Source organism: Dermacentor albipictus, chromosome 8, assembly GCF_038994185.2.
Source record: "Dermacentor albipictus isolate Rhodes 1998 colony chromosome 8, USDA_Dalb.pri_finalv2, whole genome shotgun sequence".
NCBI lineage: Eukaryota > Metazoa > Arthropoda > Arachnida > Ixodida > Ixodidae > Dermacentor > Dermacentor albipictus.
The window spans coordinates 15,883,768-15,901,053 of NC_091828.1; the positions used below are offsets into that span (position 1 = coordinate 15,883,768).

General features: G+C 44.5%; 1 protein-coding gene across 7 annotated transcripts in view; it reads left to right on the top strand.

Moving 5' to 3' along the window:
• The window catches only part of nudE (Nuclear distribution protein nudE), a 284,398-nt gene that overhangs the window by 78,405 nt on the left and 188,707 nt on the right, over positions 1–17,286 (top strand). For all 7 annotated transcript variants that reach the window (XR_011507835.1, XR_011507836.1, XM_070523077.1 and 4 more), the window contains exon 5: positions 13,632–13,677. Coding sequence is in view for 5 of the 7 variants with exons in the window: in XM_070523077.1 (XP_070379178.1) it covers positions 13,632–13,677 (46 nt within the window). In the remaining 2 variants the exon portion in view is untranslated. The remainder of the gene's footprint in view (positions 1–13,631; positions 13,678–17,286) is intronic.

The window sequence follows — 17,286 nt, forward strand, 5'->3', positions numbered from 1 at the left end:
ACAATGTACAGAAATGTGGCATCTAGTCGATAGGTACAAAAGAAACCATCAGACCTTCTTAACGGCTCATACCCCCATTAGGCTGAGGCTACAAGCACTCAGAAAAGTGAAGCGAACAGTGCATACGTTCATTGAAATCACCCATATAACACACAGAACAGCACGTTTCTGCAGTAAAACACGTTGTGGGGCTAGTTGGTGCATAGCTTTCAATACAATAAGTGCCAAAAAGTGACAGCACACAAGAAGAAAAATAGACAGGACAAGGCGCCTTGTTCTGTCTGTTTTTCTTCTTGTGTGCTGTCACTTTTTGGCGTTTATTTTATTGAAAGCACGTTTCTGGCCCCTGCTGAGACGATGCAACAGAAAGTTGAAGAGAAACGTCGTCAGTGCGAGTCTGACCCTGCTAAATGTGTGCGCGAATCCGCAGATAAGCGTAGAAAATGAGCCGAAGAAGCCAAACTGCAAAAGCAGCAATGCGATGATGCAAGACTGCACATTGCCAAGTGTGCAGCAGGCCTTCACGTATTACAGAAGTGTAACATGCTGCTGAACTTTATTTTTATAGAAAGATAAGTGTAGTTCGAATGAAGTGAGGTGTAAAGTGGATATTTTGTGACAAGCGGCAGCTGCTCTATCCTTTCAGCATTTATTAATACAGCATTTGAAATGAGCTGAGTCCTGTAAATTTTATTGAGAGATTAACACGGTTTTGTAGGGCTTAATAATGACACGCTTTGCTGCAAAGCGTCGCCCCCTATCATTCTTGCATGAGTTTGTTACTTTTTATTTATTTATTTATTTATTTATACTGCTATTGCCCAATTGCCTTAACTCTGTTGTTGCTGATTGTTTTCATGTCACTTTTTCCCTGCTACTCCTACTTTCCGGTGATGTAGAAACTGACCCCAGTTTGAATACTGCAGTTATCCTCACTGAGCTGAAAATATCTACTGGCCAGTCCAAACTTATTTCTGCAGTTCAAGATCTAAAATCTCAGTTATTAGCGACAGACAGAAATGTATCTGACCTCGGCAAACGTATGGCCAAACTTGCGAGCTATTACGAAAGCCTTCTAACACTTAAAACAGATACAGAAGCTATCCGCGCCGACGCAATTAAAGCTACTCACTTAATTTCAAAACTAGAGGCACGTTATGATGATGCCGAAAACCGAACGTGATAGAACAACTTGGTATTCTACAGACCCCTGAAACTACATCTGTATCATACACACAATCAGAACAACTTATCATTAGGCATCATTGCCGCAAGAATTTAGATATACACATCGACGCAGAAGAGATAGAGCACGCCTATCGTCTCGGACGTCATTCGAATGACAGACCCCATCCAATAATAGAAAAATTCACATTTTTCGAAACAAAAAAGAACTGTCCTGTCGAGCACCAGGAAACTGAAAAGTACAAATTATAGTATTGGTGAAGATTTTTGTCATGCAGTTCGAATTGCTCGCAGCCACCTCATTGCATTTGCCAGAAAGCAATCTGCCCAATTTAATCTGTCCTACAAAACCCTGCACATTGGACCGAAGCGATATGTGTTTGATAGTGTGTCTCAAACTGTAAGAGAAATCCCATAACAATTGTTCGCCTGGGAAAATGTTATTACCCGCCCCCAAACCATGCCAAGAAATAATCTTTCATCTGTCACATTGTAGCACTCTTCAATGAAGCACACTAAACAAACTGGTTTATTGTGGGGGAACTTGTGCCCGGAAACTCAGTATTAAGCATTCACACAATTTAAAAGAAGAGTTAACAGGAGCCTATTTCACTGTCAACCGCGTCTCCACGCTGAATGCACCTTTCACGCGCCCTGAAGGCCAGGAGCCACGCCGTGGTAATGAGTAATGGCAAGGAGCTTTAATGGTGAGTCGCTTGGAAGGGTACCTCACGAGAGTGCTCGTAACTGGCATGTGGAGAGCTCTCATTGGCATTTGTCCCCCTCCGAAAATGCGTCATCCCGATGTGTACGAAACAAATTGACCTATAGATGTATTTTCATTTCCTGTCATAGTAAGGCTTCATGCGGACTACGTGTACGACCTCCGCATGGTTGTGCCGCTTTGATCGCTCTTTTCATGAGGGATGACATTGTAATTCAGGTCACCTACTTGGCGAATAACTTCGTAAGGTCCAAAGTATCGGCGAAGGAGTTTTTCACATAGTCCACGACGACGCAATGGGGCCCATACTCACACATTGGCGCCTGGGTGATACTGAACTTCTCTGCGGCACAGGTTGTAGTAGCTTGCGTCTCTACGTTGTTGCTGGCGTATATGGAACCGTGCCAACTGCCAGGCTTCTTCAGCTCCTTGCAGGAAGTCGTCGACGTCGTACTGGTTGTTGTTGTGATCATCTACTGGCAACATAGCATCCAGTGTGGTTGTTACTGTGGCCATAACCAGTTAAAATGGAGTGACCCGAGTTGTCTCCTGTACTGCCGTATTATAGGATAAGGTGGTGTAAGGGAAGATTGCGTCCCATGTGTTACGTTCGAGGTCGACATACATGGACAGCATATCAGCCAGGGTTCGGTTTAGACGTTCTGTCAGGCTGTTTGTTTGGTGATGGTATGCAGTGCTTTTTCTGTGACTGGTGTGAGTCATCTTCATCAAACACTGCATCAAATCAGCTGTGAAGGCCGCTCCTCGATCGGTAATCACGACCGTTGGTGCACCATGTCGAAGTACTATGTTACAAACGAAGAAATTTGCAACTTCAGCTGCCGTTCCTCACTCAAGGCAGCCAGTTTCAGCATATCGTGTTAAATAGTCTGTCGCTACTACAATCAATCTCTTCCCTGACGATGATGTTGGAAACGGGCCAAGAAGATTCATTCCAACTTGTTCAAATGGAGTCTTCGGTGGGTCTATGGGTTGGAGGAGGCCGGCCGATTTCATCTGTGGTGTTTTGCGCCTTTGACATTCGCGACATGTGTTCATGTAATGCTGCACCAACGCTAACAATTTAGGCCAGAAGTACCTGAGACGAATTCTGGCGAACGTCTGGCTGACACCTAAGTGACCCGACGATGGTTCATCATGGCAAGCTTCCAAAATTTCTGGTCACATGGCTGACGGTACGACGAGCAAGAATTTTTCCTGGTTGCGTTCAAAGTTTCTCTTGTAGAGCGCATTATCTTGGAGGCAAAATGACGATAAACCTCTCGTAAACATACGTGGGACTTAGAAGCCGTATCCTTCGAGGTGCTTGATGTGTGTGAGCAATTCTGTGTCGGCCCGTTGACACTCGGCGACTTCCGGAGTTGTGATTGCTGTAAGAAAGGGGAAATCTTCTCCTGAAGTATACTCCACTGGTGAGCAGGAAAAGCAGTCAGCATTATTATGTTTTCTTCCAGACCTGTATACAACACTAATGTCGTATTCTTGGAGCCTGAGGCTCCACCTCGCAAGTCATCCAGATGGGTCCTTTAAGTTTGCCAGCCAGCAAAGAGAATGGTAATCGCTGACTGCATGGAACGGCCTGCCATAGAGGTACGGTCGGAACTTGCTGATTGACCATATGACAGCCAAACACTCCTTTTATGTCGTAGAGTAATTTGTTTCAGCTTTCGAGACAGTGCGGCTAGCATACGCTATGACTTTCTCTTCCCCATTTTGCCACTGAACTAAAACCATGCCGAGACCGAGATTGCTTGCACCTGTGTAGACTTCTGTGTCCGCTGTCTCGTCGAAGTGGGCGAGGATCGGTGGGGCTTGCAATCGTTTCTTTAATTCAATGAATGCAACCTCTTGTTCAGTATGCTACATGAAGGGCATGTCGTCTTTACTAAGTTTCGTTAGAGGCTCAACAATTTTCGAGAAGTTTTCTACAAATCGCCTGTAATATGTGCATAGTCCCAAAAATTGCTGTATTGTCTTCTTGTTTGTCGGCTTTGGAAATCGTGCTACGGCAGCACTCTTGTCGGGATCTGGACCATTACCTTGCATGCTAATTACGTGACCCAGGAAACAAAGTTCTTGGAATCCAAACTCGCACTTTTCTGGTTTAATGGTTAGGCCTACCGAGCGGATGGCTTGGAGCACTAAATGCAGCCTCTGGACATGCTGGTCGATTGTGGAAAATACCACTATGTTGTCTAGGCAAACTAAGCATGACTGCTATTTGAGACCCGAGAGGACACTCCATCATGCGCCGGAATGTCGCCGGTGCACAGCAGAGGCCGAATGGGAGCGCTTTGAACTCATACAGGCCGTCTGGGGTTATGAAAACAGTTTTTTCATGATCTCTTTCATCCACTTCAATTTGCCAATACCTGCTCTTGAGATCTAATGAAGAGAAAAATTTTGCATGTCATAGGCGATCCGTGTCATCAATGCGGAGAAGGGGCTATACATCACGCTTGGTCACACTGTTTCATTTCCAGTAGTCAACACAGAATCTCAATGTATTGTTCTTTTTTCTCACAAGAACCACGGGCTACGCCCACGGGCTGTTTGATGGCTAAATGACATTGTCCTCAAGCATCTCTCACACCTGACTCTTTATGACCTCTCGTTCAACCAGTGACACTCGGTACGGATGTTGGTATACTGTCCTGGTCGCTTCGTCTGTTATTAGACGGTGTTTAACAATTGGTGTGCGCCGTACCTTTGACGAGGTGGAGAAACATCGAATTCATTTATAAGGTCCACCTTCATTTCTTTCTCGGCTGGCGACAGGCTTTGGTTGATCACAACTGATCTTATGGCATCATGCGTAGTTTGGACAGCAGGCGGCCTTGACGCTAAGCTGCATACATCTGTGACTACAGTAGCGCTGTGCAGGAAGGCGATGGCTGCGTTCTTTGCGATGGGCTGAAATTCACTTCTGAAGTTTGTCATCAATACATCAGCACACCCATCGCGCAGTTGAACAATTGCTCGTGCTATGCAAATACTCTTTTTCAACAGTAGCTCAACGTTGACGTCCGCTATACCTTCAGAGTCATTGAATGATTCGTTTCTTACGCGAACTAGCATGCTGCTTCGTGGTGGCACGGTTATGTCATTGTCGGTAACTCGCAAGGCAACTTGTTCTATCTCCTCTGACTCTTGCACGTCTATAGCCTGCTTCGTAGAAAATTACACATTAAAATTCTGCAGGTTGATTATGGCACCATTTGTTAGAATTAAGTCCATTCTGAGTATTACATCCTTCGAACATTCTGGTAGCACGACTAAATCAGCGACGAAAAAAAAACCTCGAATTCTGATTCTCGCTGTACATCTACCCAGGGGCGTAATGAGGTGCTCACCAGCCGTACGTATCTGGGGTCCACTCCACGGCATCAAAACCTCATTCAGTTCCTTGGTGAGTGCATATCTTACGATGGAGTAATCAGCACCTATGTCAACTAATATACTCAATTCATGACCATCTATCATGATGCACAAGTCTGAAGAAATTCTCTGTTCACTTATCTTATTCGTCCGCTTCTGTTCGTCGTGGCTACTTGACGGAGGATCTTGGCTTTTTCGAATGTCAGCGGCCTTGCCTCCACACGTCGCTCGCTTCAGTTTTCCTGATGTGGGCTCAGTGAAATCGAGGATAGCTGTGGGCTCGGTGATTGGTAACGTGTAGACGCTGATGATCGTGACTGGTGTTGGTATCTAGCAGCCGGGTCCTGTTGTCTGGTCAAGTAGTCCTGAATTTCGATGGGTCTTTCGCCATTACGGGGACAAGGTGCATTTATTGTAAAGCCGCGAAGACCTGCTCTGTGATACGGGCACATTCTGTAAAGGTGTCCAGCTTCTCCACAGTGGAAACAGAGCGGCGTCCGGTTGGGTGCGCGCCACACGTCACTCTTTCATGGCCTCAGCTCTTCTAGAAGGGGTACACTGCGCAGAGTTCGCTGGCGGCTGCTGGGCGTCGCGAATGGAGCACTATGCCCAGTCAGTTGGCATAACACATCAGCGTACGTCGGCACATGATGTACCGGTTGTGGTTGTTCATGATGCACAGGCAGTTCCTCACATCCTGGCTGCAGAATGGCCTGGCGAACTTCATCTCGAATGACGGCGGCGGGAGTTGAAACTGTCGGCTTGGCTTCTGGTAGCTGCAGCTTTCGAAGCTCCTCCTTTACGATGGATCACACCAGTTCTCTTAGTGCTTCGGTGTTACTGCCTGGGCCTGCTAACAGAAGATCGGCTGGTGTGCTGGTGACATCACAATTATAGTGATGGGCATGCTGCTGCAGCGCCTTCTCTATGGTCTCCGCTTCGGTGCGAACCTCAGCAACACTGTGTGGTGGGTTGCAGACGAGTCCTGCCAACAGCTCCTGCTTAACGCCACGCATCAGATGGCGTAATTTCTTCTCTTCGGTCATGTTTGGATCCGCGCGCTTGAAGAGACGGGACATGTCCTCGATATACAAGCCCGACACTCTCGTTAATGCGCTGGTTTCTGCCTTGCAGAGCATGCTCTGCCTTCTCTCGCCGATTGGTGCTGGCATACGTGGCAAGGAACTGTCGCCGAAATTCTTTCCATGAAGATAGCATCGCTTCATGATTGACTTACCACGTCCTTGCTGACTCTTCTAACGTGAAGTACATGTTGCGAAGCTTCCGTGCCTCGTCCCAGACATTAAAATCTGCCACTTGCTCGAATGCTCTAACCAGTCTTCCACATCTTCGAACGTATTACCCTGGAAGGACTCGGGCGTGCGTGGTGGGTACACGATAAGCTGGGATGATGCGACTGGGCTGGTCATGGTTGCACCATCACTGATAACTGTTGCCTGCACTGCTGCAGCAACAGGAAGCGGTCCCAACTCGGGCGGGTCTCCTTGGATGCGGCGGCTTGTGCGCTGGTGTACTGGAGTCAGTTCCCTGGGTTCCAATTGCTGAGGGTCGGGGCTTCGTTCTCTTACGAATTGGGGACTTCCAATCATACCCCGCACCTCCACCAGAAATGTAGCACTCATCAATGAAGCACGCTAAACAAACTGGTTTATTGTGGGCGAACTTGTGCCCGTAAACTCAATATTGAGCATTCACACAATTTAAAAGAAGAGTTAACAGGAGCTTATTTCACAGTCAACCGCATCTCCACGCCGAATGCACTTTTCATGCGCCCCGAAGGCCAGGAGCCACGCTGTGGCTTCTCATCCGTGTGCGCGTGCTCAGGAGACACACGCTGTATTGCCATGTGCGAGGCGTGGCTGGCACTGTTCTAATGGCGATGCGATGAGTAATGCCTAGGGGCTTTAGCGATGAGGCGCTTGGAAGGGTATTTCATGAGAGTGCTTGTAACTGGCATGTGTTGAGCTCTCTGTGGCAATATTCACAAACATTCACAGTTTCCTACCTAAGCGTTAACTCGTCTCTAACATCATGATTTCTTCAAACAGCAACATACTGATACTAACCAAAACGTGGCTTACCCCTTGATATCACTGACACAGAAGTACTTGCTGACTTGGCAGGTTTTCAGAAATGACCGCAGATGCTCTCGAGGGGGTGGTGTCTTGATTGCTGTGGGCCCTAACTTATCATGCGTACCAATAGACATCGTCTTTGATCTAGAAATGTTATGGCGAATTTTTCACTCATCGGCGCAATCCATTTTACTTGGTGTTTGCTACAGGGCTCCGCATACTTCACCTAACCTTTCAAGTGAGCTAACAATATTCTGAGGGCTCTCGGTACTGCACATCCAAATTCACATATATTGCTCTCGGTATCGATTTGCAGAAACTAGCTCCCTCAGGTGCGAACCACAGAGAATTAAAACATTTTATAGTAGTATGTTTGAATGACAATCTCACTCAGTTAGTAGGGGAACCAACGCCTGTTGCTGGAAACAGTGCTAATATTTTGGATCTTATACTAACTACTAATTCTGAGAGCTTATCACATATCACTTACCTTCAAGAAATTAGTGACCCCAAAGTTATCCATGCCGAGTTTTCGTTTTGCCTTGAACGCCGCAACATATGTAAGAAAACAATTCTTCTATATGAAAAAGGTAACTACGATGCAGTTAACGAGCTTAGAAATTTTTCCCCTTTATTTGAAGCCCAATTTTAAAGCATGCCTCTCCAGGAAAGCTGGGGGGTATTCAAATGCAAAATGCAGGACTTGGCCAACAAGTTCATTCCTAAAATTACTTTCCGGGAAAACCACCAAAAGCCATGGTTCACTAAGGCACTAAAAGCATTAGAAGGCAGAAAAACACTTTTTTTGTGCTGCTAAGGCGACAGGCTTGTCTAACGCATGGCAACAATATTATACTGCTGAGAATGCCTACCTGGTTGCTGTGCAAAATGCTACGTACAAATTTTTCAATGACGATTTGACCAAATTGTTACATGATAACCAGAGAAAATTTTGGAAGGTCATCAACCCTATCGAATCAGCGCTATCACTCTGACCAATGAATTGGGAGAAACCATCAAGGACCTCAAATGCGCTTACACCTTTAACATTAGCACAGTTTTCACCAAAGAACCCAGCACATCTTTGCCTACGACACCGGCTAGAACTCTGTGTACTATACCTGCTATCACAATAACTTACTATGGAATTTTATTTTTGTTAGATAACATCTAGCTTTCTTCAACAAGCGTCGATGAAAGTAATTCCAAGCTGTTAAAGAGCACCAGACATACTATTACTGCGTATCTTTGTATTTTCTTTTCTCATTCACTCTCTGTAGGTCACATGCCAAGTGATTGGAGAGTGGGGAAGGTTGTTCCTGTCTACAAATCTGCTAAAAAAAATTCCTCACTAAATTACCGCCCCATATCATTAACAAGTGTCACGTGCAAAATCATAAAGCATGTCATTTATTCTCATATCACGGCATTTCTCGATAAAATCACTTTTTTCATCCATCTCGGCATAGCTTTTGAAAGGGCTTCTCATGCAAGACCCAACTTTCATTTCACGACTTGCATGTTAACCTTGATAACAACATACAAACTTATGCCATTTTCTTAGATTACTGATAAAGTGCTGCATCAACAATTGCTATTAAAACTAAACCTGTTAAGCCTGGACCACAACATTCTGATTTGAATCAAGGAATTCTTGTCTAACCAATCTCAACACATCCTTGTTAATAATCGTACCTCTGACCCTGTTCCTGTAACATCTGGTGTACCCCAAGGTTCTGTTCTCGGTCCTCTCCTATTTCTAATATATATTAACGACTTGCCTCAACACTTATCTTGCCAAATCCAAATGTTCGCTGACGACTGTGTAATTTACTGATCAGTTTCTAACCATTGCGATGCAGCAAAACTTCAGCGTGATCTAGACTGTGTCGAGGAATGGTGTGACCAGTGGCCAATGACCCTTAACCCGACTTAATGTAAAATTCTTTCCATTACCCGCCAAAAGCGTCCCATTACATTCCCGTACACATTTGCTAACAAACCTAACAAGCAGTAACAAACATCGTTCAAATACTTAGATGTCACTTTGTCCAATGATCTGTCATGACATGCACATACTACAAACGTCATATCATTGGCAAATAGAGTTCTCGGTTTTCTGAAATGTCACCTTCGTAATGCACCCCAACACGTTAAATTACTGGATTATAAGTCACTTATCCTTTCAAAACTGGAGTATACGTCAGCCATATGGTCCCTGCATCAAGTATGCCTCATAGACGACCTTGAAGCGGTATAAAATCGTACCGCCAAATTTGTTCACTCATCTTATTCTCACGAAGTCAGTGTTACTGCCCTCAAAGTGGAATATGGGCTGCAAGCTTTATCCCTCCGCTGACGTGTAGCAACACTTTGTCTATTCCATAAGCTTTACTATTCATCACTTAACAGTGCTTCTTACATCACACCGTCCGCATACATATCTCCTCGCACTGGTCACCAACTGCAAATTTCCCGTACACGTGTGAGAACTGTTAATTTTTCAGCATCTTTTTTTCCTCGTGCAGCCGAAGAATGTAACGGCCTTCCTCGCAATATCGTCGCTTTTGCCTGTCCTTCATCTTTTTCTGCCAATGTGACTGAGTACCTGTTGTCACAAATTTGAGTGTTTTATTTATTCATGTACACCCACTCCTTATGTAATACCCCCTAGTGGGGTCTTTAAGGTAAATAAATGAAATGAAAAAAAAATTCCAGGGTGGGAAGCTGCATAAGCTGCAATATGTTACATATAGCACATTACAAGGAAGTACAAATTCAGCAAGTTGAAAAAAGGTAATAACGCAAACAAAACACTCCTCAAGGTCATGTACAAAAAGGAAAAGCATTTATTATGCTAAATGAAACAGAAATAATGGTATTGTAGGTTGTAGAATTTGAATGTTTCTTAGACCATTCGAATCAATGACAGCTGACAAAAATATTTGAAACAGTTGCTCTTGGTTTGAAAAGGCATTATAGTGAGCTTGTGTTTTTGCCTTGTGGTGTATCCAGAAGAAGAGGAGATCATTTTCATGTCAGTTTTGTAGTGTCTTTTAGTTGATGGCTTTAGGAATTTTTGTCCGGGTTTACGATTTCTCCGTGCCAAGGGTTCGAGTTTTGACCTAATAACGATGTTGTTGAGGTAAATCCGAAAATATTATAAAGCTAAGAGCTTTCTTTTGTACGTGTTCAAGTTTATCTATGTTAGTTTTAGTGTATTGGTCCTAGGGAGAATTAGATTTATCGGCAAGAGGTCTCCTGAAGGGAGTAGAATGCTTAAAGGGGCCGGACCACTTTTATAGAAGTCAAGAAATGCATTTGAAGTTAGACTAAGAAATACTTTGCCGCAGATGTTACTTCAATGCGTTCAGCAGAAGTGGAGTTGTTGGAACACCCTCGGCCCAGTGCCTCCGCTCTTCTTCAGTGACTGTGAAAGCTACGGTGGAGTTAGACGTGCCCGCAATACTCCTCCTGCTGAACGATCAAATTTGATTTTGGATGTTCACGTAGATGCCACTACTTCAGATTTTGGCACTTACGACGTGCCAAACATTAGTGCTGTGCCGCAGTGCGAGCCGCAGTGCTCTCAGTCTGTAGACTCGTCACGGCACCCCACGGCAGCCGCGGTATCTACGCTACGTGGCAGACAGCAGATACACGTAACTGTAGTGCGTATGCATGGTGTTTGCTTTGTGCACGGCAGGGCTTGAGGGCACGCTCGTGCTCATATGCTCCAGTATGGCCATGCTACGTGATGTGGGACCGGCTTTGTCCTGCACCCAGTTTGACCGACGGATAGTAGCCACATCTACCTTGCACATATTGGAGCGCTCAGTATGAAGCAAAGTCTGCCAAGGTGTCTAACCACTAACAGCCAGGAGTGAGCACACACTGGCAAGCGTGCATGTTGTTTGACCTAAGTTTCCTGTGAGTTTTATTTGCATGTTCAAAACTAGCAGAAATTAGCTAGACCTGAAGGCTATGATACGAATAAGAAAGGTGGCGAAAGGTTAATTTCTATGCACGCAGCGATGGCCGAGCACGAGCAGATGATAGTCGGCTTTTTCCGGAAGTATGAAATTAGTATCGAAATTCAAGAGCACATTTTTGCTTACTTCAGCCTGTTTATTAAACTGCCAACAAATATACACACTTAACAGTAGGAAGAAGCACACTGATTTAAACGCCCTTCTTGATTGAGATCATCTATTAGCCAATAGCATCCGCATATGGGAATCTGCTGTAAAACATCTAAAAAAAAGAATGAGGAGCAGGCTTCTGTTGAAAACGGAGCATTTGAGAAAAAGGTGACTTCGTACTGCACTTGTGAGCTTCATATGCCATGCACGACTGCAGAATTTGGCTGAGACGCTCACAGCAGCGTGTGCTATCTGTGGACTGGGTTTTTCCCTGAAACCCAAAAAGTGGCTCGGACCCCTTTATGCCCTCTCTGAAAAAAAAAATTGTTTAGAATTAGCATTTGCTTGGTTCTGTCATTGTGTTTAGTCCATGAGATCGTTAGTGGTTACCTCTAAAAGTGATGTGTTGCAGATACAATACAGGAAAAATATAATTCCTTATTTAAGGTTTAAAATTATTTTTGTTCCTATCATTGTGAGCCACAATGTTTAAATTGGCATACTAATCTCAGGACACATTCCAGACGGTTATCAGTCATTTTAATACATTCCCAAAAAACATGCTCTTTCAGCACCTACGGCATCACGAAACTGTTACCGTGGGGTAAGCTTTTTGGATGCTAGATGGAGGCACGCTAGGCTCAAGAGCAATAGGCGCCCACCACGGCAGCTTGCCCTTGTCACACTGGCACAGGGCGTTTCATCTTCCAGTACTTGCAGGTTGTCACACATAGCGTCCTCTGCTGTCGCTACCAACCTTAGTGTAATAGGCATCTTCATTGATCTAGCTGTTTGACCACACATGTGATGTGGCACCAGCAACCCAAGCTTTACAAGATGCCTGCTGCATGAGTGGAAAACCAGCTTCCAAACCCTCTCCCTTTTCTCCTCTCCACTAGGGTCGGTCGCGAGCACATGTCGCTGGTGGAACCACTGGGCACTACCTCATGTGGCTTTTGAAATTTTCTTAAGGCATGCGCGCTTATTTCGAAGGCCACTAACCTTCATCATAGCTCAGCATATGTTTGCAAGGATTTCAGGCGACAGCTATTCTTGTGCCCGACAACCAACCTTTAAAGTGCACACCCAAACCTTTAAAGTGCACGCCCAAAGGATTGTGCCGATCATAGTTTCACCGCGGTGCCGACCATGTAAACACCATGTACTGGGTCATCAGCCGTCGCTACTGCCCGCCGCCCGTGATAAGAGTGTTGGTCATGAATGCCACCTCGTGATGCTTGTTTACAACTGAGGACAGGCCCATTCTGCTGGGAGCGCGAGCCATTCCGCAGACATCTAGTAAAGGAGGTAATGCCCAAGCGCACTGCTGCTCTGTGCAGCAGGTCGTGCAAAGTGAGCGTCGTGTTTCGCTCTGGCGGCATCGTATTCCAACGTTGCCCACTAGCTTAGTGTCGTTTTGGTTTCCAATCACCCACTATGCAAGAGGAAAATGACATAGTTGCACCTTGTGCTGTTTGGGCCTCACTAGCTTGTCTCTTGCGAAGTGGGCACGTTTCCATCGAAAGAGATCATTGACACGAGCCATATTTCAGGAGCGCAAGCTTGCCAAAACTGCAAAAACAGTGTTGGCTGCTCGGGCTCTACCGGATTTGCATGTGTTGGCAGCTCGTGCTGCAGTGCTCTACATTACCTCAATTTTGACTGTAACTGAGTCTGCCAAATTTGTGAGTGACTTCGATTGTATGTTTTCCCGGTTAGTGTGTTTCTTCTCGCATTTTTTTTCCAGAACCTATGAACAAGGTTTTACTGTACCTATTTTTGTGGGGTCACCTTTCATGCGACGCAGCAAGAAAATAAAATAAAAATAAATGTGCAGTGAAGCTTAACTGTGTGCGTTAAAGATGAACTTGTGCTTCAACAAGGTTTTCCTTTGGACAAGCCCAGCACGCCCTCAATAGCCGAACAATTCAGTCTCATCCCCAGTAGAGAAAGTGTTAACGTGGCTATTCATTTTTCTAATTTTCCCAGTTTTCTGGGACCTCTTGAAGCTATAATTGCAGGCAAAATAAAGTGCCAATGTTCTTTAGAGTTCCTATTAAGCGTGGCTGCCTTTTTCCTTTCCAGGGCAACTGTGGCATCCTTGGAGGAATTTGAGTCCAAGCTGAATCAGGTGAAGCACCTACCTCTCTGTGAGCCAATGCTTTCGTCATCAGCTTTGTCCTTTGAATGTCCTTTTATCTAGTTAAACATCATGGTTTTGTTTCCAAGGCTATGCATCACATTGTATCAGTTATTTTTCTCTTTTCTTTCGTCACTCATTGCGAGGTTAATCGCATTTTATGCAACTCTTTTTCATCGCATCACCACACTACTGTGCATGAACAAATAGGGCGATTACTGAATCAGTGGCACTCATGCATTCTACTGTACCAAGCAGTTATGAGGCTCATCGCCGTTTTTGTGTCTATTGCACTTGGCTGTATTCACATGTGGTCAGAATGACATGAAGTGAGACATCCAACTCACACTCATCTTGCACTCCCAGGTAGGCAGCAGTGGTGATGTCTCTACATTGGAGATTGGTGGGGCCAAATAAAATGACTGGCTGCTTTGTCGTGGCTCACTTCAAATTTGAAAGTTTATTTCTTTTCAACGAAAAGAGGGCGCCAACACAGAAGGCAAGAGCCTGACAAGGTCCTGGTCACCCTTGGAACAGCTGGCATTGGGCATGAGCACTTCACAACAAATTCACAATAAATTTCTGAAGCCTTGTAAAAAGCATGACGCAGTAAGTTAACATTTGTAAGTTAACAATTGGAAGTATGGTTTATGATGGTGGATGACATTGCTGTTACTCTTGTGGGATTAGAAATACAGTTCTGAAGCCTTATGAAGATAAATTTATATTTCGAATGGGAGCCATCTTTTGTGTTGATCGTCGCATGTGCATGTGCTATGTTTATGTTAAAACTGTCGCTTACAGCTGCCCTTTTCTGTCATTCTATTGACAATGTTATATATTGTCACATTGTAGTGACAGTAAAGAACACAGTCGCAAAAACTGAATATCATAATTGGGCAAAGTTGTGCCCACCAAGCACCACAACGATAGCAGCGAGTACAGGCAGCGATCATCAAAATCTGATCTGCGGGTCAAGTGCGTCGGTTTTTATACATGACTTATTGAACGTTCCAGTGTAAGTAGAGCGTAATTGCTGGTGCCCCTGTGCCTTCCAGAAAATACTACATAATTCGTATTGTGCATACAATCTGACTACACAAAGTTTGACGAGAATATGCGCAACGGATGGAATCAGCTATAACATTCGAGTAAGTTCCAAATCATGCAGGCGCGCTTTGCGCTGAGCGATAACTTTATGTTGCTAGCGGGTGAAATGCAGTCCTCGGAAAAAGGATAACCAAGTACACGTGTTAATATCATATTCTCGAGCCTCTCCCAAAAAATTTGAGTGTGAGAGTTTGGTGGCTTGTAACTTACTCCGATAATGGTATTCTCAAGCTCCGCGAACATTTCATATGAGTCTTGATCTTAATCTGTTAAGTCGTCAAGAACTTTGTAATTTAGTTTCCACAGTATATACAGTACTACACTACCATCTCTCTTTCTTTCCTGCCCTTGTATGAGACTCAAGTACATAATTGTGCAACATTGTAGAACTGATCTCTTGCAAGCCAGGTTTCACTTAGTGCAATGATGTTATTGGCACTTCAAACGAACTAGTAGTGTTACTAGTGCATTGTAATTGCTCAATCTAATAACGTCACAACATGAAATGTGGAAGGTATTGTCATTGAAATTTGTTTGGCTTGTTGGTTGATTTATTCCAACTGCTATTGTATCAGTCACGTTGCCCAGTGTCATAGCAACCCACCGTTAAAGTATGTCACTTCTAGCTGCTCTAATGAAACGACCCCTAATATTGTCCATCCAACAAAGCTGCAGAGCTCTCGTCTTCTAGCAACCTATAGACACACCTTCAAGTCAATGACAGTCCCTGAGGCCGAACGTTGCTTGTGACTCACCGTATACATATACTGGTCATGCTAGCCTATCGGTAATATTGCGTGTCCCATTCTGAATGCCAAGTCAAACAGGAAGTGCTCACCAAAGGCATCATCGAAGCATCCTCCCGCCTGTGGGCATCGCCTGCTGTCGTACTGCTACAAACAGCGAACAAGGCGTATGCTGCATTCGGTCTATACTGTCAGGTCCACTGCCCATTGTGTACATACGAGAAATCACCATGGGTTTGGCTGAACGGAAAGGTTGTCTGTCGTGTGGAAAGTGTGCTGTGGCCCAAAAATTGAACACAGTGCCCTTTGTAGTTTTAAATATTTTGGTTGCCAATACTATACATGCCTTTGAAGTCCAGCTTACAGTAGGACCTCTACATACCTTTTTGAAAAAAGAAATGTACTAACCAGGAAAACATAATACGAAGTCACTAAAAAATTTGGCAGACTCCAGCTGTAATTGACATTCGTATAATATGAAGTGTTGCATGAATCGTTGCTGCACAGCGCCAAACTGATGGAGCTCGAGACACGGATTGCCAGGTGTTCTTCTCCTTTCCTTTTTTTAATCTTTGGCAAGCATACATTTACATTCCTTGAATTCGGCCTGGATCAGCTGCTTGTTAGGGTTAGAGCGGGGCATTTTGGTGGGAAGGTTTGATGTGTCCATTTAGCTTGAATCGTTACGGCACTATACGCCGACGTGTGTCAACCTGATGGGGCCCGATCAACCATGGGTGCGTGTTGGTGTTTTCATATTGCGTAGTGTTTTAAAGTAGTGATGGAAAACCAAACAAAACCAAGCTGGTGGGTACCACTGGAATACAATGCCTACAATGCCGCCAGAGCAAAACGTGACGCTCACTTTGCGCCACCTACAGCAAGAAACAGCAGCACGTTTAGGTTGTCTCCCATTAAAAGTATGCTGTTCACTTCCAATGGCACCACATGTTGTGAATCAGATACTAGGTAATGCTTAGCGCATTAGGGTTGACAGCTATAGCTGTGAATGCAGCATGCAACAACCTGGTATATTTGCTGGTACTGGAAAGAGAAACTGAATGCGCAGTGGTGTTTTCATGTCAGATGGGTGGGTGAGTATTGCGGGGAAGCTGTCATGGCAGGCAGCTACTGTTCGTCACACCTTGCGCCTTTCAATGTTTACGTGGGATCTAGCACCCGGAAAACGTGTCGTATCATCACAATGTAGTTACTTACTGAACATTGGTTCCGAAAGATAGTGTTTTTGGGCAACGTATTAACTAGGATGAAAGAATTTAACTGTGTTGGGTCATTTTCTATGTTCTTGATCGCAAACATTGGCTGCAGAAAATTGTACATAATGGGATCGGTCATATCAACAAGGTTCTACTGTATATGTGGCTGCAAAGTAGTAATAATGGTTATGATTAAACATTGGGAGACTCATTGAAGTTTACAAGATGCATTTTGTTTTGGCTGGTTGGTAATTCTTATGCTCCTTGCATAAGCGTGGCCAATCAAGCCACAGAAGAGATTTGCATGAATGAAAAGCAGATGACAAAAACGTATGTGGTGGGATTTTTGTGCACACAGATTTCCTTGTTTGCCTTGCTCCATTGCATTCAGCTGCAGTAGCGGCAGCTTGTATGCTACATGACTCTCGTGTTAGTGTTGGTGAGAAAATTGCAAAATTTGTCAAGCAACAACATTGCCTTTAAAAGTGACATTTCTAGTCTTTTTTTTTTTAGTGTAAATAGCTAGT